The sequence below is a fragment of the Budorcas taxicolor genome, unplaced genomic scaffold (genome assembly GCF_023091745.1).
Source record: "Budorcas taxicolor isolate Tak-1 unplaced genomic scaffold, Takin1.1 scaffold896, whole genome shotgun sequence".
NCBI classification, from domain to species: domain Eukaryota; kingdom Metazoa; phylum Chordata; class Mammalia; order Artiodactyla; family Bovidae; genus Budorcas; species Budorcas taxicolor.
Window position 1 is genome coordinate 2,169 of NW_026292782.1, and position 21,266 is coordinate 23,434.

A 21,266-nucleotide genomic window follows, 5' to 3' on the forward strand; every position below is an offset into this window, starting at 1 on the left:
AGGTGGACAAAATTGCCATGGAAGTTATATAGATGATTGGTCTGCAGGGGCTGGATTAGCCAGTAGATTCCAGGGGCTGGGAGGGTCATGGTAGCAGCAGCATGTAGCCAAAGCAGAGAGATGTGGGTGTAGTCAGGGACATGCCTCATTTGTCAGATGGCAGAGCTTCCCAGGTGGCTCAGTGCAAATTTTCTGTCTGCCAGTGCAAGAGACCTGGTTTGATCCCTGAGTTGGGAAGATCCCCTGAGTTGGGGGGAGGAAATGGCAACCCATTCCAGTGTTACTGCCTAGGAAATCCCATGGACAGAGGAGTCTGGGGGGCTATAGTCCATGGGGTCACGAAAGAGTCAGACATGACTTAGCAACTAAACAACAACACAGGGTTAAGAAGAGTGTGTAATGTTAGACTAAACATCAAGGCCACTGACCAGAAGAGTCCGGAAAATCTGGACAAGAAACAGAGTATGGAGCTTGCAGGGTGGTTCAAGAATTCATCACCAAGCACTGGAGTCAGCAGCTGGGCTCTGTACTGGGTTTAATAAGAACTACCTGTAAGCTTGGGAGAAAGAGAGAGATTCTGTGAGATGGCTTATTAACTCTACTTTTGTGTCCCATTTTTATTTTTGTTCTCGAGTTTAGTATCTTAAATTTCTGGATCAGCTTTCAGAGAAAATGAAGTTGGACCAGATGGCTGCTGAACTTGGCTTTGACATGCGTCTGGATGTAGTTTTAGCTCGCACAGAGCAGCTGGTCCGCCTCGAGAGCAATGCAGTCATTGAAAACAAGACGATTGCCCACAATTTACAGAGAAAGGTAGGGAATATTGTGGGTGTTGTGAGAAGGAAATTCTGAGAAACTTAAATCTTGAAAAATAATGTACTTCTACTATATTTGCCAATGTGGATAGGAAACATACAAATATGTGTTCAGAAGCTGAGTCTTGATTTCAAGCCTGAAGGGAAAGTAAATGTATCATCCAGGGTTATGTTTAACTATGAGTAATAGAGGCCCAAAGTTGCAGACTCAAGCAATTAGAAGTAGTTTTGTTGTTGTTTTGCTTTTTGCTTTTGGTATTTTTTTTCTAACATACATTTCTGGAGGTAGCAGCTTAGGGTGAATGTGACATCTCTGCTCTGTAAAGTTTCCAAGGACCTAGGCTCTTTTCAGTTAGCAATTTCCCATCCCTAGGGTGGTCCTTATGACCATGGTTCACAGAAGTACCTAGGACCAGGCAGAAGTTTAAAAAAAGAAAGGAATGAAGAAGAGAAATGCGAAAGAGCATGCAGGAGCTATCTTTTAAAGGAGGCTCCCAGAGTTTTCTACATGAACTTGTGTTTACCTCCCACAGCTAGAATGTGTTCTGATGGTTAAACCTAGCTGCAAGGGAGGCTGGAAACTAGTCTTTACTCTGTAGCCATTTGCCTAGCTGAAAAAAATCACTATTTCTATGACTGTGGGAGAAGAGGAGAGTAAAATCTTTTGCTTTTACATAAGCTCTCTTGCACTAGAGAGTAGAGGGGAGAAGTGCTTACTTTCCACTAACTCAAAGGAAGACTTAGAAACAGTTTAGACTACATAAATGAATGAAAGGATGAAACGGATAAAAACATAATTATTAGTTATATAATTATTGGCATTGGGGAAAGAAAGAGGAAAACACAGATGTATCTTTAGAATAGTTCTTAGGAGAAAATTCTGTGGTAGAATTATCATGTATAGGCTGCTTAATGACTCACATCTGGGTTCTCAATTTGGCTCCACCAAGCTGTATGACATTAGGCAAATTATATACCTTTCTGTCTTTATTTCCTTGTATTTAAGATGGGAATGATACCTATCTTACAATGTTAATTTTTTAAAAACAGTATTTTTGAACTCTTGGTTCACAGAAGATGCTCTATTCATGTATGACCTCCATTTATGGTGTCTTAAGGAATATTTTCTAAAAGGAAGCAGACACCCCCTATTACCATCAGAGACATGAAACTGAGCTGCGGTTCTTTCTGAAGTTCTCAGATAATTGATTTTCCCTCCATATCCAATACTATTCTTTCTTAAGTGTTGTATAATTATTAAAATGACCAGTGTACAGAATTTACCAGGGTAAATTTGCAATAGAGTGGAACTTGACATGAAGAAGGTCAGGGAAGGGAGGCTAGTTACAGAAATACTAAAAGAGCCTTGTTAAAAAAGGACGTGGGCATGGACATTGCTTGTCCCTGTTTGGTAAGATAGTTAAGCCCGTATTTCACAAAGTTCTTCACACTTTCAAACACTTTACTAATGCAGATTATATAATTGGAGAAAATGGGATGTTTTTTAGCTCTAAGATTCTTTATTTCTACATGATTCCAATTTTCAGTGTCTGTAATAGATGAATGAGGTTCCTATACTTAATATTCCACTCACTAATTGTGACACGTGAAGGCCAAGAGGATTTTTTTCTCCTTTTAGAGTCCATAATCTTTTTCTAAAAAACATTTCAATTCTTTCATTAAGTTTGACTGTCAATGCTAAGTGCCAAGTGCAGACCTTATTCTGCTTGGTTTGAGGATGGTATAGGTCTGGTGTGTTATAAAGACACTAATGAAATAACACCTTCTTGAAGGTGAATTAACACCTATTTCTAAAATCTTCAATATATAAATAAAGCTTTCCTCAAGATCTCCTTCATGTAGCTTATGTTAAAAACATATCAAATCCCATGTTTGGTGCCACTGAACCTGTTTCTAAATGGTTGAAATTAGTCGGTCTGGGTATTTGGTGCTAATTTGCACTGTATCTTCTTTCAGAAAAGACCAGTGTGAGCATTGTTGCCATGGGATGTTGGAGAGGATTTTGTCTGTCTTATTATGTTCTGCTCTTGATAAGCTCATTTTAGTAGTTTTAAAAGTAATTTTACATTTTTATTATGATGCACATCATGTTGGAGGGAATGGGACATTGAAAGCGTACTCCTTGGTGCATTTTCTGTGGCTCTTTTGTCTCATACTTTGCAGCTACCAAATTAATTCTTGGAAAAATAGGGATTAAAAAAATGCAATCAGGGAAAGGAATCCAACAACCTTTTTCTGATGGTTTACAAATTAGTCTTATTGAAGTATAGATAAAGATCAATATTATCTAAGGAATTCATTTATATTTACTGACTATTCAATGATTATTTTAAAAAATCCCTTGGGGAGGGAGGTAGGAGGGAGGCTCAAGAGGGAGGGGACATATGTATACCTGTGACTGATTCATGTTGATGTTTGGCAGAAACCAACACAATACTGTAAAGCAATTATCCTGCAATTAAAATTAAATAAATTTAAAAACCTAAAAAATAAATGAATGGAATTTCACAGCTAAAAAAAAAAAAAATCCTTTTTTTGTATCAAACCAGCTAAAGACTCAGAAGGAAAGACTGGAAAGCAAAGAGCTGCACATGAACCTCCTCCGGCAGAAAATAGCCCACCTGGAGCAGGAGAAACAGGTGCGCTCAGCTGTGATGGTGGAGCGGGATGAGGCCAATGTCACCATCAGGAAGCTGCAGAAGAAGGTGGAGAGGCTGCAGAAAGAGCTGAGTGTGTGTCGAGAGCTGAACACCGAGCTCAAAGCCAAACTGGCTGACACCAACGAACTTAAGGCAAGTGCTCAGCTGTGTTTCCTTGTCACTGTTTGTGTTTCCATAAAAATTTATGGAAAAGAGTGACAGCCTTATAAGGGGCACACTAGGGAAAAAAAAAAGCTGAAAACTTTCTCTGATTTTCTAGAGCTGTGAGAAAATGCAACAAATTTCACAGATCAGCAGGGTAGATCAACTTTGTGTCTCTTCAATATCTGAAATGAAGCCATCCGTAGTTGCTGAATGAAAAATCAAGTAAAAAGGGGGTGATGTGATGTACAGAAAATAAAAACATTTCTTCAAAGTGTGGGTGACTATGATATTAGGAATCATATAGATTTTTTTTTTTGCATTGGCATTTGCTTAGAGAAGATGAGAAAATGAATACACACAAGTGTTCGCTGAGAATGATCAGACAGCAGTAGGGTGTGTGTTATGCTTTGGGATATTGTCACACCAAGCAGGGAAGAGGGCAGACAGGCTGGGGCCATGTGCTTCCTGGATTCAAGGTCTTTGACTTCTAATGAGTATAGAGAAGAGTGAAATGAAAACTTCGGATTTAATAAAAATATTCAAATGTCACGTGTGTATACCCCTGGCAATAATATGTTAATTTCATATACACTGGCATCCCTGGCGGGTACACCCATCGTGCATACTGGCAACAGTGATGTCCTTCCTCTCTGCAGATGAGGGCTCTGAAATGGAATGTTTCTGAGTCTGGAGACAGATTAGTTGGGAAAAGGAATTTGGAATAAAGCCAACAGTTGAATCTGTGTAGCAGAACCATATCTTAGGGCATAGTTCCCACTCGATTTTCCCTTCTGAGTCATTAGCTCTTCCCCCCTCCCTCCTCCAAGCCCTTCTGGCATCAGAACGAGGTAGCTAAACAGAGGCTTGCTTCCCTAGAGAAGGGAAGGGCAGACATAGCCCAGGGGAAGGGACACATTTGCATGTAAAGGAAGGAGAAGCTAGGGAAAGCATCTGCTGGGGTCCCTGGGTGAGGAGAAAGTGTCAGAGGTAAGTATCCTGGACACCCTGCTCACACCTTGAAATTGACCTTTAGGGTGTGTGTCTGGTGGGTATGGGGAGAATCTCTGACGTCAGCATGCAGTTGGTTCCACCCTGGCTGGCGGAGGCTGCAGGAGTGCTGGGGCAGCGGGCCTAGACTGCACCCATTCCAGAGCCTGAAGCTCCATTTGCGCCCATGGGGACTGTGGAAGGTGGCTAAAGATGTGAGAGGGATGGTGTGCTGTGGGAGCAGGCGGGGGTGACCCTCTGAAGTGACGGACACAGTGACCCGCCATCAGAGACTCTGGGGCAGATGTCCTAAGTCGTGATCCTGGCTAAGTGTAGTGAGAGTGGCCATAGGACGCCTGGCCCAAGACAACCCTGTGAACCAGAGCGTTGAGGACTCACCCTAGCGATAGCAGAGAGCGGAAGCAGGAAGTAGCAAGTGGAAACTGAGGGCTGTGTCTATAGTTTGTTCCCTTTTGGTCTCAGTGACTTAGACCTTAGGTCTTCATCATTTTTTCAGTGCGTTATTTTTAATTATTTACAAGCATCTTTCCACTTAACCTTTTCACAAGAGAGCCTGATTCTCATAATGAAGTTTTGCTCTTTGGATGATGTGATTATTCAAGTTGTGTTTCTGGTCACCGTGGCTGGCTTGAGAATTTCCAATTCCAGTGTCAACATTGCAAGCAACGTTTTCAAATGTGGAGCACACAGCACTGGTGTGTGCACAGTGCTTCTAGGTGGTACAGGATGGAGTATTCTATAATGTTCAATCCTTAAGTGAAAAATGAGTTCCTTTTAACTTTTCTTTCAATTCTTTCACCATCAAGGAGAAAATCTTAGAGGTAATTATGTCCTATAACCTGTTCTGGTCTACGTTTTAAACAATAAGCTTTATACTCAGTGCTGAGTACCAGCTCCAGTGGATCTGCTGTGCTGTGCTGTGCTTAGTCATCCAGTTGTGTCTGACTGTTTGTGACCCCATGGACTGTAGCCACCAGCCTCCTCTGTGCATGGGGATTCTCCAGGCAAGAATACTGGAGTGGGTTGCCATGCCCTCCTCCAGGAGATCTTCCCACCCCAGGGATCAGACCCAGGTCTCTGCATTGCAGGTGGGTTCTTTAGAATCTGAGCCACTGGAGAAGCCCCCCAGTGGATCTGGGACCCACCCAAATCCAAGATGATTTCACCTTGAGCTTCTTAATTACACTTGCAAAGGCCCTTATTACAAATAAGCTGAAAATCTGAGGTTCTCGTAGACATATTTTTTGCATGGGTAGGGGGGGACACTCTTACTCAATTAAGAATTAATTTCACCATTTATAGATGGTAAATCCAAAACAATCATTTGGACTACATTTCTATGTGTTTTATTTTAAAAATTGAGATTGAAATTATATGCTATAAAATTCACTCTTTGAAAGTACAAAGTTCAGTAGTTTTTGGTGTAATATATTGACAGGTTGTACAACTATCCCCATTCCCTAGTTCTAGAATTTGTCCATTATCCACCCCCTAAAAAAACCCCAAAAACCCAAGAGACAAAACTCCGTATTCATCCTTTCCTCAAACTCTGTAAATCAATAATCTACTTTCTGTCTCTATGATGATTTAGTTGCTAAGTCGTGTCTGACTCTTGAGACTGCACATACTGTAGCCTGCCAGGCTCCTCTGTCCATGGGGTTTTCCAGGCAAGAGTACTAAAGTGTGTTGCCATTTCCTTCTCCAGGGGATCTTCTTGACCCAGAGACTGAACCCAGGTCTCCTGCACTGAAGGCAGATTCTTTACTGATTGAGCTACTATCTCTGTGGATTTGCCCATTCTGGACATTTCATATAAATAGAACCATACAGTTATGGAGCTGCAGCCTTTTGCCTCTGGCTTCTTTCTGTGTTTTCGAGGTTCACCCATATTGTGATCAGTACTTCATTCCTGTATTAATCAGAGGTCTCCAAAGAAACAGAACTAATTGGATGTGTACACACACACACACACACACACACATACACACAGATTTATTTTAAGGAAGTGACCCACATAATTACAGAAGCTGGCAAGTTCAGAATCTGCAGGATGAGCCAGCAGGCTGGAAACCCAGGAAGAGCCAGTCCAAAGGCTGTCTGCTGGAAGAGTTCTCTTGTTTCAGGGGAAGTCTGTCTTTTTTCTATTCAGGCTTTCAGCTGATTGGTTGAAGTGCACCCACATTACGGAAGGGAAATGTTAATCTTATGCTGAAACACCCTCACAGAAAATTCATGATAATGCTTGACCAAATATCTGGACCTTGTGGCCCAGTCAAACCAACACATAAACTTAACCATCACATTTCTTTTTAATGGCTGAATAATATTCCATTGTATGGACATACTATGTTTTTATTCAGTATCTGATGGGCATTTGGATTATTTCCATTTTTTTGTTGTTGTTTATGATGAATAAGTCTGGTTTGAAAATTTGCATGCCAGTTTTTTTTTAATGTGTTTCTATGTCTATTGCAAAACATTGTCGAAGACTTTGACTCCTAGCTTACTCAAACCTTTCTTTTAAAGACCCATGTATTAAATTTCCTCCTGAATTCTAGACCAGGGAAAAGCGGACCTTTCCTGATAAATTACTAAATTTTAGTTTAGCAGGTAAACATAAGCATTGTAGAAATCTGTTTTTGAAAGAAAATATATTGTCTATATTTCCCCTTCCTGTGCTGAGCCAGAGTAATTTTATTTTAATATTGCTTACATACGTACAAACTTAATACTATATAGAAATTTCTTAATCTCATTACATGTTTACCACTATAAAATCCAAATCAACTTACAAATCAAAACAAAGTGTAAAACTAGAATTTAAAAATTGGCAATATTGGGGACTTCCCTTGTGGTCCAGTGGCTAAGGCTCTGCTCTCCCCATGTAGGGGCCTGTCAGATCGTGGTTGACCCTGGTCAGATAACTAGAGCCCACATGGCACAGCTAAAGATCCTGAGTACTACAGCTAAGACCTGGTGCAGCCAGAGAAATAAATATCTATTTAAAGATGGGCAATATTAATTCACTATGCTAGATTTTATTTCACTGAAATCACCATTACTAAGAACGCATAGTACCAATTGCTTGTGTGTGGTATGCGCTCTTTTGGTTCTGACATATGGACAGTTTGTGTTGCCTAAGAGTGAATTATCAATTCACAGAGTGAATTATTCTACTATGTGCCTTTATGTTGCTGCTGCAGATGCTTTGTACATATATCATGACGCAGCGTGGCCTCCACTTGGCGTGAACACATTATTTATGTATTAACTCTATCTTTGCTCTTTCTTCATTGACCTAGGATAATTAAAGTTGTGTTACTAATTGGCAGAAGCATAGCCTTATGCACGAATGCAAATGCAGGGACTGAAACAGGTGGCAGGACTCCAGTTCTTTGCATAACTCATGAAATGCCAGTTGCTTCATAGCTGGTGTGAGTTTTGATTAGTTTCAGCTGAAAAGGCTGAAACGCACAACAGTGGCTTGGTCAGGAGAGATGTTTGCTGCTTTCTCACTGAAAGAAAGCACGGACGTAGTCATTCCATGTTTAGGAGGATAGCTTCACGGTCATCACTAATCCTGGCTTGTTTTCTCTGCTTTACTTTCCTGGCAATAACTTTCCTCCTCAAGACCACCTCTTAGGGCAAGCCAGCTACCTGGGCTCTGCCTCATTCCAGGCACGAGGCAGGAAGCAAGGTGGAAGGACAGCCAGTAGCCGTTTTCCAGGAAGAGTACAACACTTCTTAGTCTTCATTGGCTGGAACTTAGTCCCTGGAGCTCACTTAGATGGGTCTTTATTCTGGGAAGTAATAAAAAAAGGAAGACCAGATATTCAATGGAGAGGTTTCAGACTGTACCACAGGACACAATCTTAGTAGGGAGCTGTGACCAAAAATCGGTAGTCAGATAACCAGAAACTAGTGGAAAACAACCATTATCTTTTTGGTAGTCTCTCAAGGACACATTCAAAGGGAATAAGAATCTTCAGCCACCAGCAAAGCTCTCATCTGCTTACTGACTCTACTTCCCATGCTCCTCCCACACTTCAGAATGCTCTCCAATCCAGCCCATGTGACCTTAGTTTATATTTTTTCCCCTAACCTACCAATCATGAACTGAGCTCTGATTATGTTGACTCACTGACCTTGAATTGCCCTGGACTTACCCAGCTTTGAATGTGTGCATCAAGCAGAACCTGTGAGAAAAGACCTCCTGGGTGAGGTGGGGGAGTGGCGGTGAACTCAGCCTGCAAAGTAGAACAGCTTCCTTTGATTTCTGCTACTGTTCCCGCCTAGCAAAATCTCTGGGGTTCTTTGCGGAGGGATACAGCTTCCCTGGACAACCCTTCTCCTGTCCTGTCCCACCCCCTTTAAAGAGTGCCCGTACAGTGCAGGGCTTCTGCAGGGTCCTGTTTTTTTGTTTAAACTTTTTATTTTGTGTTGGAGTATAGCCGATTAACAATGTTGTGATAGTTTCAGGTTAACAGCAAAGGGACTCAGTCATACATATACATATATCCACTCTCTTGCAAACTTCCCTTCCATCCAGGCTAATACATAACATTGAGCAGAGTTCCATGTGCTATACAGTAGGTTCTTGTTGATTATCCATTTTATATATAACAATGTGTACATGACCTTCCCAAAGTCCCTAATTATCCCTTCCCTCCTGGAAATCCTAAGTTTGTTCTCTGTCTGTGAGTCTCTTTCTGTTTTGTAAGTTCATTTGTATCGTTTCTTTTTTGATTCCACATGTAAGGGATGTCATACAATATTTCTTCTCTGTTTGATTTACTTCACTCAGTATGATAATCTCCAGGTCTATCTGTGTTGTGGCAAATAGCATTCTTTCTTTTTTGTAACTGAGTAATATTCCATTGTATACCTGTACCACATCTTTATCCATTCTTCTGTTGGTGGACATTTCTTGGCTGTTGTAAACTGTGGTGCAATGAACATTGGGGTGCATGTATCCTTTTGGATCATGGTTTTCTCCAGATATATGCCCAGGAGTGGGATTGCAGGGTCATATGGTAGATCTATTTTTAGTTTTTTAAGGAACTTTTATACTGTTCTCCATAGTGGCTGTAACCTTAGGGTCCTATTTTCTGTACAATCTCCAGAAAACCCTCCAGGTGAAGCTTGTAGATCCTCTTGCAGATTCAACAGATCAGATTTTAAATTTAATCACCTTTTCTTTCAGGGCCTTTGGCCCTTGTAACACAAGAGAGGATCGTTCGCCAGATTTGAAATGCTTTTCCTCCAGGAGGCAGATGCCAGATACATTATTCACCAGAAGAGAAACTCTCAGAATGTGATCCATCCTGGCTGGGGTCTGCATGGTGCATCAGTCCTGTTTATGACCATCTCAGACCCACTGGGAAAAACTTAGGGACACAGACTCTCACTGAACTCTGGGCTGACTCTGAGAAGCTCCCTTAGTTGGATTAAGAAACCCATTTGCCCTGCTCCCCTCCCAGCAATCTTGTTTGCCTTAGGAGGCTGAGAACGCCTTCCCAAAGTTGGCTCCCAGTTCTGTCCTGGTGGTTTGGCTTGGACTCTGTAACTCGCTCCCTGACAACAGGAATTCAGGCAGCCCTCAGGACTGTGATAAAGTCTCATATTTTTGAGAAATTCTTGGCTATAAATTCTTCTCATTAGGACTTGATTTACGTGCTTCTAACTCTCCAAGCTGTGTTCCATCTCTTTTGGTAGATGGCCCACTGTAAATGTTTTTTCCAAGCTGAGCAGAAAGGCTGAATATATCTCCTCTTCTGTTAATACAACATTTTTAATTCCATGTAGTAATCCCAGAAACTTCTCTCTTTACCCTGTATTTTCTCTGCTGCCCTGAGATTGTTGGCACGTGAAGGGTATCTCTGTGAAAGGGAGATCACTTTGTTTTAAGGTTGATACTGATTTTGCCCATCTAACGTCCCCTATTTGTAAAATATTTGAAAAAATACAGAATGTATTTTTAGAGCTCTTGTTCATATAGTAAATTAATAAATAAATGTACATATATATTCACAATTTTTTACTGATAGGATACTTTACACACGCCTCAATCATGCCTGGGAAAGCTCCCTTCTCAAGTTTTTATTCTGTAAAATTTCAAACCTATAGAACAGTTGCAAGAATAGCATAACAGACATTCTTCTACTGTTCATGTAGATTGTTAACATTTTCCTGATTGTTATAATTTGCATAATGAGAAAGAGACAAAGACAGAGAGAGGAATCATTTGAGAGTACCTCATGACACTTCATGCCTAAATACTTCCCAGATATCTCTTAAGAACAAGAGAATTCTTCTGTGTGACCATAGTAAAATAGCTACACCCAGGAATCAACACTGAGATATTGCAATATACTCGTACTGATTTACCATCTATATTCAAATACGGATTTTGATAACTTGGAATTGATGAATGATCTCCAGGGTCAGCCCCCATTTCCTTGTCGTGAATGCTTGCTCTACTGCTGCTATTTCATTGACTAGAAAACTGACTCAGAGCCCCTTCCCTTCGACGTTGCTTTTATTCCCTCCATGTTTCCCAAGCTGTAGCAGTTGTTCTCATACCTTCTCAATTGCAAGTCCCACAGCAGCTGTCAGTTTCCCAAGGGATTTCCTCTCTCCTTCATGAAACCAGTAAAAAAATGTTGAACTTGTGCAAGCATGTCTGCCATCAACTTCCTCTTTGCCTGGAAAGGAATTTAGTTTCTTAAGAAGTTGTGTGTGTGTGTGTGTGTGTGTGTGTGTGTGTGTGTGTATGATGGTAGGTAAAAACAAGTTTCCAGTTTAGGCATTTGACTCAAGCTTTCTCAGTTTAATGATGTCACCCAGACAATATAAACCTGATGATTTTCCATCTGGACAGCAGTATCCCAAGCAGGCACTTTTTTTCCATAGCGTGTCATAATCCAATCTGAGAATAGCTTCTACCATTCCTCTGACTTTCCAGAAGTGCTGGAGGACTCTTCAGAGTTTAGATCAGGTCAGCTTGTGCTCCTTACACCATAATTCTGGAACTTAGTCTCTGTGAAGATGCACTCTAACCCCAAGACTTGGTCAAGATTTTAATCTCTAACGGTAGCGTCCAAATGCAGTCTAGGGAAATCACAACAGTCTCAAAATCCCTCAGCAATAAACAATCAGCTGTCTGACAAACTAAATGATAGTGGTTGCTTTATTATTGTTACTCAAAAAAAAAAAAAAAAAAAAAGAAGAAGAAGAAAAAAAAAAGAAAACCAAAGGAGGATTTCATTCAAGAGTGGCAATGTTTTAAAGCGTCTTTTTTCCATTTCTCTCTCTTTGGTTTCCTCCCTACATGGCATCCTACATCTCACAAGTCCCTCTTCCATCCTCCCAAGTTTCTTCCAAGAGTAGTTTTTGCAGCCTACTTAACAGAGACTCTTTCCATTCCTCTCTCAGTAGGTCAGTTTAGTCTCTCAGGCTTTCTTCTTCCCTGACACTCTCCCCATTATTCAGCTTCACCCTGGGAACCACAGGATGGGAGTAGATGCAGCAAGAAATTATCCTTCCTTCTTAGGAAAGCAGGGATGTAATGAAAGGGGGAGGGAGGAGACAGCACACACTCATTATTTGGTATCTTTTATTTTTATTACTTTCAGATGTTACCTTTAAGTGATTTTCAATAAAATTGAAACACAAATTCTTGCTTTTTCTCGGAGACTATGACCGTTGGCCTTGTCTGAACTATTAGGAGGCTCAGAACTAAATTCAGAGCTCTGCTAGCTAGTCTTTCTGCTTTTCCATCCCATATGCACTGCTTAATTTATTTCAAAGGAATTCCTTTTGATCCTTTTTAGAGGCTTCATGGGAAATAGATGGGGAAACAGTGGAAACAGTGTCAGACTTTATTTTTGGGGGCTCCAAAATCACTGCAGATGGTGACTGCAGCCATGAAATTAAAAGACGCTTACTCATTGGAAGAAAAGTTATGACCAACCTAGATAGCATATTCAAAAGCAGAGACATTACTTTGCCAACAAAAGTCCATCTAGTCAAGGCTATGGTTTTTCCAGTGGTCATGTATGGATGTGAGAGTTGGACTGTGAAGAAAGCTGAGCACCGAAGAACTGATGCTTTTGAACTGTGGTGTTGGAGAAGACTCCTGAGAGTCCCTTGGACTGCAAGGAGATCCAACCAGTCCATTCTGAAGGAGACCGGCCCTGGGATTTGGAGGGAATGATGCTGAAGCTGAAACTCCAGTACTTTGTCCACCTCATGTGAAGGGTTGACTCATTGGAAAAGACTCTGATTCTGGGAGGGATTGGGGGCAGGAGGAGACGGGGACGACAGAGGATGAGATGGCTGGATGGCATCACTGACTTGATGGACGCGAGTCTGAGTGAACTCCGGGAGTTGGTGATGGACAGGGAGGCCTGGTGTGCTGCGACTCACGGAGTCGCAAAGAGTCGGACACGACTGAGCGACTGAACTGAACTGAACTGAACTGAGAGGCTTCTTTGTAAATATGCTTTCTGATCTCAGTTTTATCAAGATGTAGTTTACATTCCATAAATCTCACTCTTTTAAAAGTGTACAATTCAGTGGTCTTTAGTATATTCACAGAATTGTGTAAACATCACTGCTATCTAATTTCAGAATATTTTCATCACCCCAAAAAAGAAACCCTGTCTCTGTCAGCAGTTACTCTTCATTCTCTACTCCCACCAGCCCCTGGACTTTTCTGGATCCTTCCTATAAATGGAAGCATACAATAAGTGGTCTTTTGTGACTGACTTTTTTGTCTTAGCATAATGTTTTCAAGGCTTATCTGTATTGTCATATGTATCCGCACATTGTTCCTTTTTATTGCTGTGTAATACTCTGTTGTATGGATATACCACATCTTCTTAATCTACTCATCCATTAATGGATATTCAGGCTTTTGGTGATTATGAATAGTGCTACTAGATACATTTATGCACAGGTTTTGTGGACATAAGTTTTTAGTTCTCTTGTATGCACCTTGGAGTGAAATCGCTGGGTCATGGGTCAACTCTGTGTTTACAGTTTGAAAACGGGCCAACTGTTACTCACAGCAGTTACATCATTTTGCATTCCACTGTTTGTTTATTTTAAAAAGTTGTTAAGTGAATTTCATTGACTTCTGGTTTGTCTTGTTTATACAGTTTTCCTGAATAAATGCAGAGAAAATTATTAGCATTCTCTTTGACTTCTTAGATTAAAACTTTGGAACAGACCAAAGCCATTGAAGACCTAAATAAATCCAGAGACAAACTGGAAAAAATGAAGGAGAAAGCTGAGAAAAAGCTGCTGTCTGTCAAATCAGAACTGGAGACTACAGAGCATGAGGCTAAGGAGAATAAAGAGAGGGCCAGGAACATGCTAGAAGTTGTAACCAGTGAAATGAAGACACTAAAAAAATCTCTGGAAGAAGCAGAAAAGAGAGAAAGGCAGGTGGGTAGAAATCTGGGGGTGAAACCTTATTTTGGAAAGATAAAACAATTCAAAAGCGTGATAATTATTCATGTATCTCTTTATAACCATTTAATTAGGCTTTCTACATAATTCCAACATATCTATATCTGCCCCCTCCCATCTTTTTGGCATCAAAACAACCATTATGATTTACTCCACTAAGAAAAGCAATTCACCTTTTAATGGCACGAATTGTAGCAAAGAAAAAGACATTCTTATCAAAGCCATGGAAAGCCTGTGAAAAGCCAGGTTCTGGCTATGGAGAGGTTTTTTTTTTTTTTATTATGTTTGCTGATTGCCTCTGAAGTTCGAGTTATCCCAGATCTTCTTACGTTATCCAGGGCTTCAGCCTCAGGAGGGAAATTTTATCTCCAGCAGAGATCAGTTGCAGGAAATGGTCCCAAATCACAAACAGTGGCACCCAGACCCAATGGCTGGCCGAGCCCAGATGGAAACCATAAAACAGAACTTGTGCGCCCGCTGGGTGCAAGGCGGGGTGTTATCTGGTGAGCCCATCAGGAGGTCAGGCAGAAAGAAACATGTCCTGGGCAGCCTGACCCCTGCTTTTGGCTTTCATCTCGCTCGCTCTCTGCAGCCCAAAAGGGCACAGTGAGGACTCTGATCCCAGGATATTTTTTCTCTTTAGCAGCCTCTGCTTTGGCTCATGTGTCAGGCAGAGCTGAGGAAGGCCAAACTCCAAGAGTGAGTGGTCTCAGTGGGAACTTCTCAGCATTTAATGGCTTTGGCCATATTCAGAAGGGTGGAAAAGTTTGAGGAAAGCTTTTCACTGGGGAGATTAGGCTGGAGAGAGTGTTTGGTTTCCCATGTTGGACTCAGCATCGGAAGGGGCTTGGGAAGTTAATGAGCACACGGAGATGATGTTTGGACGGCACTCCTCCTGGAGGAGCATCTGTCTCTGGATTGGTTCACACCTTTTCTGAAATGGAAGGGGTCGTCTGGCCATCTCTAGTAGATCTACTACTGCTTTTGGCTAGAATCACAGCAACCAGTCTGTGAGAATTGAGGGGGTATAAGTCACATGTTGTCCATCTTCTCTGGCCCCAAACTCCCATTTTTCCTTTTGTGATGGACAAATAATTGTCCCAGAGAGTCCAGTGTGCTGTGAAACGGCAATCCGTGTGATGCGATTTGATCAACAGTTAGAAGTCCTCCATATTCATCAGCTCATACTTCTTCTGCCATTGGCTTTTCCTTTAGTTGAAGAGGTTCATTGCCCAGTCAACGCCGCAGGGCATAAGCATTTATCATGTGACACACTCAACCACACCAACAATTGTAAAGCATTTCTTAGTGTGCAGCACACACACACAGTCGACTATCGTTTCATTTGATCTGAACTTCAGAACAGGCATGGGAGGTAGGTAGGTAGGTTGCTCATTCATCCTGGAAGTGAGAAAACAAAATCTTATCAAGGCCAGAGTCTCCTTTATAGTTGCTGAACTGGGTTTCTTGATTTGGTAGCTGATACCACATTAATTGGTAGTTCAGATGGTAAAGAATCTGTCTGCAATGCAGATAACCCAGGTTTGATCCCTGGGTTGGGGAGATCCCTAGAGAAGAAAATGGCTATCCACTCTAGCATTCTTGCCTGGAGAATCCCATGGATAGAAGAGCCTGATGGGCTATAGTCCATGGGGTCCCAAATAGTCAGACAGAAATGAGTGACTTTACTACTACTACCACATTAATTATCTCATCATAAAAGTGGTTGTCTAGAGGGTAGGATGGAGTGAGAGGTGGGTGGAAGGTTCAGGAGGGAGGGGACATACTTATAAGAGGGAGGGGACATACTTATATCTATGGCTGATTCATGTTGATGTATGGCGGAGGCCAACACAATATTGTAAAGCAATCATCCCCCAATTAAAAGTAAATAAAAAGAAAAGCGGTTATGAAATTGCTGAAAGTTGGTGTCTGAAAGGACTTTAGAGGTAATTTTGTAGGCTAGCCTCCTCCATACCCCCTTCTTTCTTCTTCTTCATCTTTTTTTATAAATGAGAGAATTAACTGAAGAGTAATGAGTGTAAGTAATTAGGCTAGCTCATGCAGACCTGGGTTTTCCACGGGTGTTTGGATTGCCTTTGATCTGGCAGTGTTGCTGCAGTCTGTTCTCTCGATTCATGTGGTTCTGTTTGCTATTGCAGCTGGTGGACTTCAGGGAGGTGGTTTCTCAGATGCTGGGCTTGAACATGATGAGTCTTGCTCTTCCTGACTATGAAATCATCAAATGTCTGGAAAGACTGATCCATGCACACCAGCATCACTTTGTCACCTGTGCCTGCCTCAAAGATGTGACTGCAAAGCAAGATAGGCCCCCACAGGGCCACTTACAACTTCCTCACTGAACAATGTATCTCTTGAGGGAGGTGGAGATGGTGAGAGAGAGATAGGATGCAATTCTCAATTTCATAAATTCCCCAATCCTTTGAAATTTGATCAGGGTGTGAATATTGCACTCTCTGATGATACTGCAAGAATCCATCATGGACAAAAAAGGATCTTAAGAGTGCCATCCTCAGCTAAGTGTTTGGCACTATAAACAACTATTATTTTATTTGCTAGCACTTTGCGACTCAAGACAAATTTTACTAGATTGAGTACCTAGATCTGGAAATGATGGTAGGGAATGAACATTTATGTGGTATCTATTATGAGTCAGGGATTTTACTACCCATTTTAATTCTTGTAATAATAATGTGGAGAAACTGTAATGTTTTTATTTTATAACCTCTCTGAGGCTCAGAGAGGTGATCTTGGTTACCTACCTATGATTGCAGTTAATTACTGACAGAACCAGAATGAATACTACACTGGCTCCGTATCCAAGGCCACAGCTTCTCTGTTATTTCAGTCTTTCTGTTTCTCTTGAACTCCTGTGATTCTGGTGAAAATTACCTGTACCACAAAGGAAGGAAAACATCCTTACAGTTAAGGATTGAAGCCCAAAAGTGACTGAGCTTTATAAGTGTAACCCATATGATTTCTTTAAAAAGCCATATAACTAATTATTTGAGTGAAACACACCTAAGTCTGAGGTCCTGTTAAAAAAAAAGTACCTCTTTTAAATGTTGCAACCATATCACATATGGTGGTAATCTTTAATGTTTGAACAGAGCTGAGCTCTGTACTTGAAAAATAAAAACTTTAACATAAAATACCTATAAGATAAAGAAAATCTACACAGTTTATTCACCAATATATCAAATGAAAGGGGCTTTGCTGGTGGTTCAGATGGTAAAGAATCTGCCTACTATGCAGGAGACCCAGTTTCGATCCTTGGGTGGGGAAGATCCCCTGGAGAAGGAAATGGCAACCCACTCCAGTAATTCTTGCCTGGAGAATTCCATGGACAGAAGAGCCTGGTGGGCTGCAGTCCATGGGGTCGCAAAGAGTCGGACACAACTGAGTGACTTTCACTTTACTTTTACTTTACATCAAATGTACTGACAACAGGGATAACGTTTTCAAGATGGAGATTATATAGTGCATTTCTATTATTTTATGTCTTCCTTTTAAATTTCTGTTTCACAAATATTTTCCAGGAAACCATATTCTTATCTTCCCAAGAAAAAGATGTTTCTCTTTGGGCAATATTCTTATTTCTTTCCTCCAAGAAATTTTTTTTTTTTTTAACAATCCCTTAACAAAGCATGAGTGTCTAATTAAAGGAGAAGGAAGAAAATAGACTCTACCCAAACATTAAGAGAAAATGAAGACTCTAGAAGAAAGGAAATGAGTTTCACACAGTTTGGATGACAGCTGACGTAGAGGGAGCATGACCAAGGAACTCTGCTGGGAGATGGGTCATCTCTGCCTGGCTTTTCCCATCACATGCATTTTGCTATTGCACAGCCCTGACTGAGGACATGGACCAGCTCTGAACAGTCGGGGAGGTAGCTATGTATTCTCCCAGGGGAAGGTCTGAGGTCTCTGGAGATCCTTCACGTCTCCAGAGGTGCAGTAGCTGCTGCTCTGGACCACGTTCACCTCAGTGGAGAAGGCGACTTCACTCTTTGGGTCTCTGGGGGATGGAAGTGCTGAGTGGTTCTGCTCCAACCAGCCCACAGAACACGGTCTACTGGGGGGTATGAGGGGCAGGTCCAGGGCAGGGGGAGATCAGTTTTTGTACATTCACTCTGTTATCATTTTCCAAATACACACTTTGATGAACTTCATTTATTTTCTCTGTACGTTTCCTTTCTACACCCTTCAAAGGTTACTTTTAACAACATCACTTAACTGTGTCATAATATTATTTTTCTATTTTGATTTATTAATTTTATTCATTAATTCTATTTCTATACTCATATAAGGGATTAAAAAGGGTCTGGAGTGGTTAGTACTGTACTTTCTCTTTATCATACAGAATTACATTCCATTTATCCAAAGAGACATTTATATAATATTTCCAATATATAACTCAAGCACAGATACAATCATCTTTAATACACATAGAGATATTTAAAACCTTGAATATAATCTGTAGGAATTTCTGGTGGAAAGACTACGTCTACATGGGATAAGGAAAATAAATTCTGCCTGTGTACATATGTCCACATGCACAGTAAGTGTGTGTCATTTGGACACATTGACAACCCTTTAGTAAAGCTATTACCCTCCTCATTGAAGCGCTAGCTTGTTGTCCTCCTTCCCTCTGTGGCTTCATTCCAGAGCTGGCAGGCCAGCTTCATAAAATTTGTGTTAGATTTTGTTCTTCGGTAATATCCATGTATATTTTATGTTGTCCAATAAAATGCATTAGTGTGATGCGATTTTCTAAATAGAGTGTTAAAATATTTAACATTAACTATTCTACTGAATCACTTGAGTGATAATTGCTACTGAGGTTGTTATTCCGATCATTGTCTGAGGCATTTGAATATATGCATGGAATATCTCAATTAAGAAAAATAAATTTAAACCTGATCCATCTAAATTTCCAGTTTTACTTTTTCTTTCAGATGAACTGTGAGTGATTAAAGGACAAAGAGTGGTAGGTGGAAAAGTTGGTAAAGAATGTCTACGTTATTCAATAGTACTGGAGTGGATTGCCATTTCCTTCTCCAGGGGATCTTCCTGACCCAGGGATCGAACCTGGGTCTCCTGCATTGTAGACAGACGCTTTACCGTCTGAGCCACTGGGGAAGTCCCGTAGTCATATTTAGGACTTAGAAATGGAGCCTAATTTTCACTGGGGAAGCATCTCATGGTTACATAACCTTTGACTGAGAAGGCTCCTCCCGCTTTACCCAGCAGCGATCTTATCTCCATTATCACACACCCCATTAACTTCTCTTCAGCAAGTGGGGTCTGGATGTTTCCCTTTCCCCTCTGCAACCTCCACCCTATTCTTCTTTCGCCTTTGTATAAAAAGCATCATTCTTTTGAGGCTCCTGCTAACATATAACTTTCTATCCTTATAGCAGCTACCTACTAACAGCTTTTCTATTCTTCCTACCTACGACCGTCAAAATGGTTCAGAGGTGTCTTTTCCACTCCCATCAAGTACTGTCTTTGTCTTAGATGACTTTCAAGCCTGTAAAGCAAACCGATGCAATATTCTATCTTTAGTTTCTCGGCCATCTCAGCTCTCATATCTTTACCTCCTTCGTTTCATCTACTCACTTCCTAGACTGAAGATTACAGCAGTGATAAAGATTCCTCCTGTGATGCAGGAACTGCAGGAGACCCTGGTTTGATCCCTGGGTTGGGAAGACTTTCCCTGGAGAAAGAAATGGCAACCAACTGCAGTATTCTTGCCTGGGAAATCCCATGGACAGAGGAGCCTGGGGGGGCTACAGTCCATAGGGTCACAAGGAGTTGGATACGACTGAGGCAACTGAGCACAGTGTTATTTTTAATGTAGACTACCTTAAACAGGGGCTTCCCCAGCAGCTCAGTGGTAAAGAATATACAATGCAGGAGCCACAGGACATGTAGGTTCTATCCCTGGGTTTGGAAGATCCCCTGAGGAGGGCACGGCAACCCACTTCAGTATTCTTGCCTGGAGAATCCCACGCACAGAGGAGCCTGGAGGGCTACAGTCCATAGGGTTACAAAGAGTTGGACTCTACTTAAGTGACTTAGCATGGCATGGCACCTTAAGCAGAAAGATTTGGGGGAGCCCTGTGGAAAGATCCAGGGTTAGACTAGCTTCAGCATGGCTAGATCCAGGGATTGAACATTGTTTTCTGATTCTTTTTGCTTTTATCCATCTTTTGTCTATGCTTGATTTGTTTGTCTTTGTACGTTGGACTCACTTGCTCCTTCTGGAGATGGTTTCTCTAGGCTGCCAAGAAAGATGCTCATAAGCAGTTAAAAGATCTTCATAAGTTAGAAACGGAGCTGAGAAAGAGAGATTTGCCTCTAACATTCATGGAAGAAATCTCAGGAAATGGTCTGATCATCTCTTCTTAGTCATATACCCACCCCTGAGTCAATCATTGTAGCTAGAAGGATGAGCTCACTGACTTTCACCCATGCCAACCCCTGCAGTGAGGGTGGGGTGAAGCTCCAGGGTAATCTGTTCAGTAAGAACCACATGTAAAAATAGAAAGCTCCCCAGAGAAAGAGAAGCTGGAAGGACAGACAGCACAATCTATTGCACATGGTCAAATTGAGGACCTTCTAATTACCTAGAACTTCTCCACCTCTGAAATCTTAAATTCTCCAGAGCCTCTTGTATCCCAGAACTCCATCTTTTACTCCCAAATAGCTGTTCTTTGCGATCCCTTGGTCCTCATATTTTTCTCCCTACTAGTCTTGCTAGTCTTCACTCCATCTGGAGCCAGCCAAGATATTTCCTCAATCATTCTCTTCCTAAACTTCTTGTTCCCTTGCCCTTCTTCCCTTAACTTGGAATTAATCCCAACTAGCAATGTTTTTGCTGCTTTCTCTGCCCCCTGAATGAGACTGGAAATTACATGAAAGCACGGCTGTTATGCCGGACCCATGGCCTTTGATCTCACTTGAGCCCTTCGCACCAACTGGTACTCCTTCACCATATTCCTGGTTAGATCTCACTGCCATTTTCCAAAATGACTGTTGCAAATGTTCCCCATTCCCTCAAGGCTCTTACATTGTGTCCTCCTTCTTCACTGTCAGCCAATAATCTTGTTTCCTACTT

At 41.3% G+C, this 21,266-nt stretch overlaps 1 protein-coding gene across 1 annotated transcript; it reads left to right on the forward strand.

The window, feature by feature from the left end:
• Positions 1–639: 639 nt before the first annotated feature.
• LOC128071476 (coiled-coil domain-containing protein 170-like) lies at positions 640–16,485 on the forward strand (the record flags this gene model as incomplete). Its single annotated transcript, XM_052664313.1, has 4 exons — positions 640–813; positions 3,386–3,628; positions 13,862–14,098; positions 16,285–16,485. Coding segments are annotated over 4 exons (855 nt in total), but the record flags the coding sequence as incomplete, so codon positions are not given.
• Positions 16,486–21,266: the final 4,781 nt, after the last annotated feature.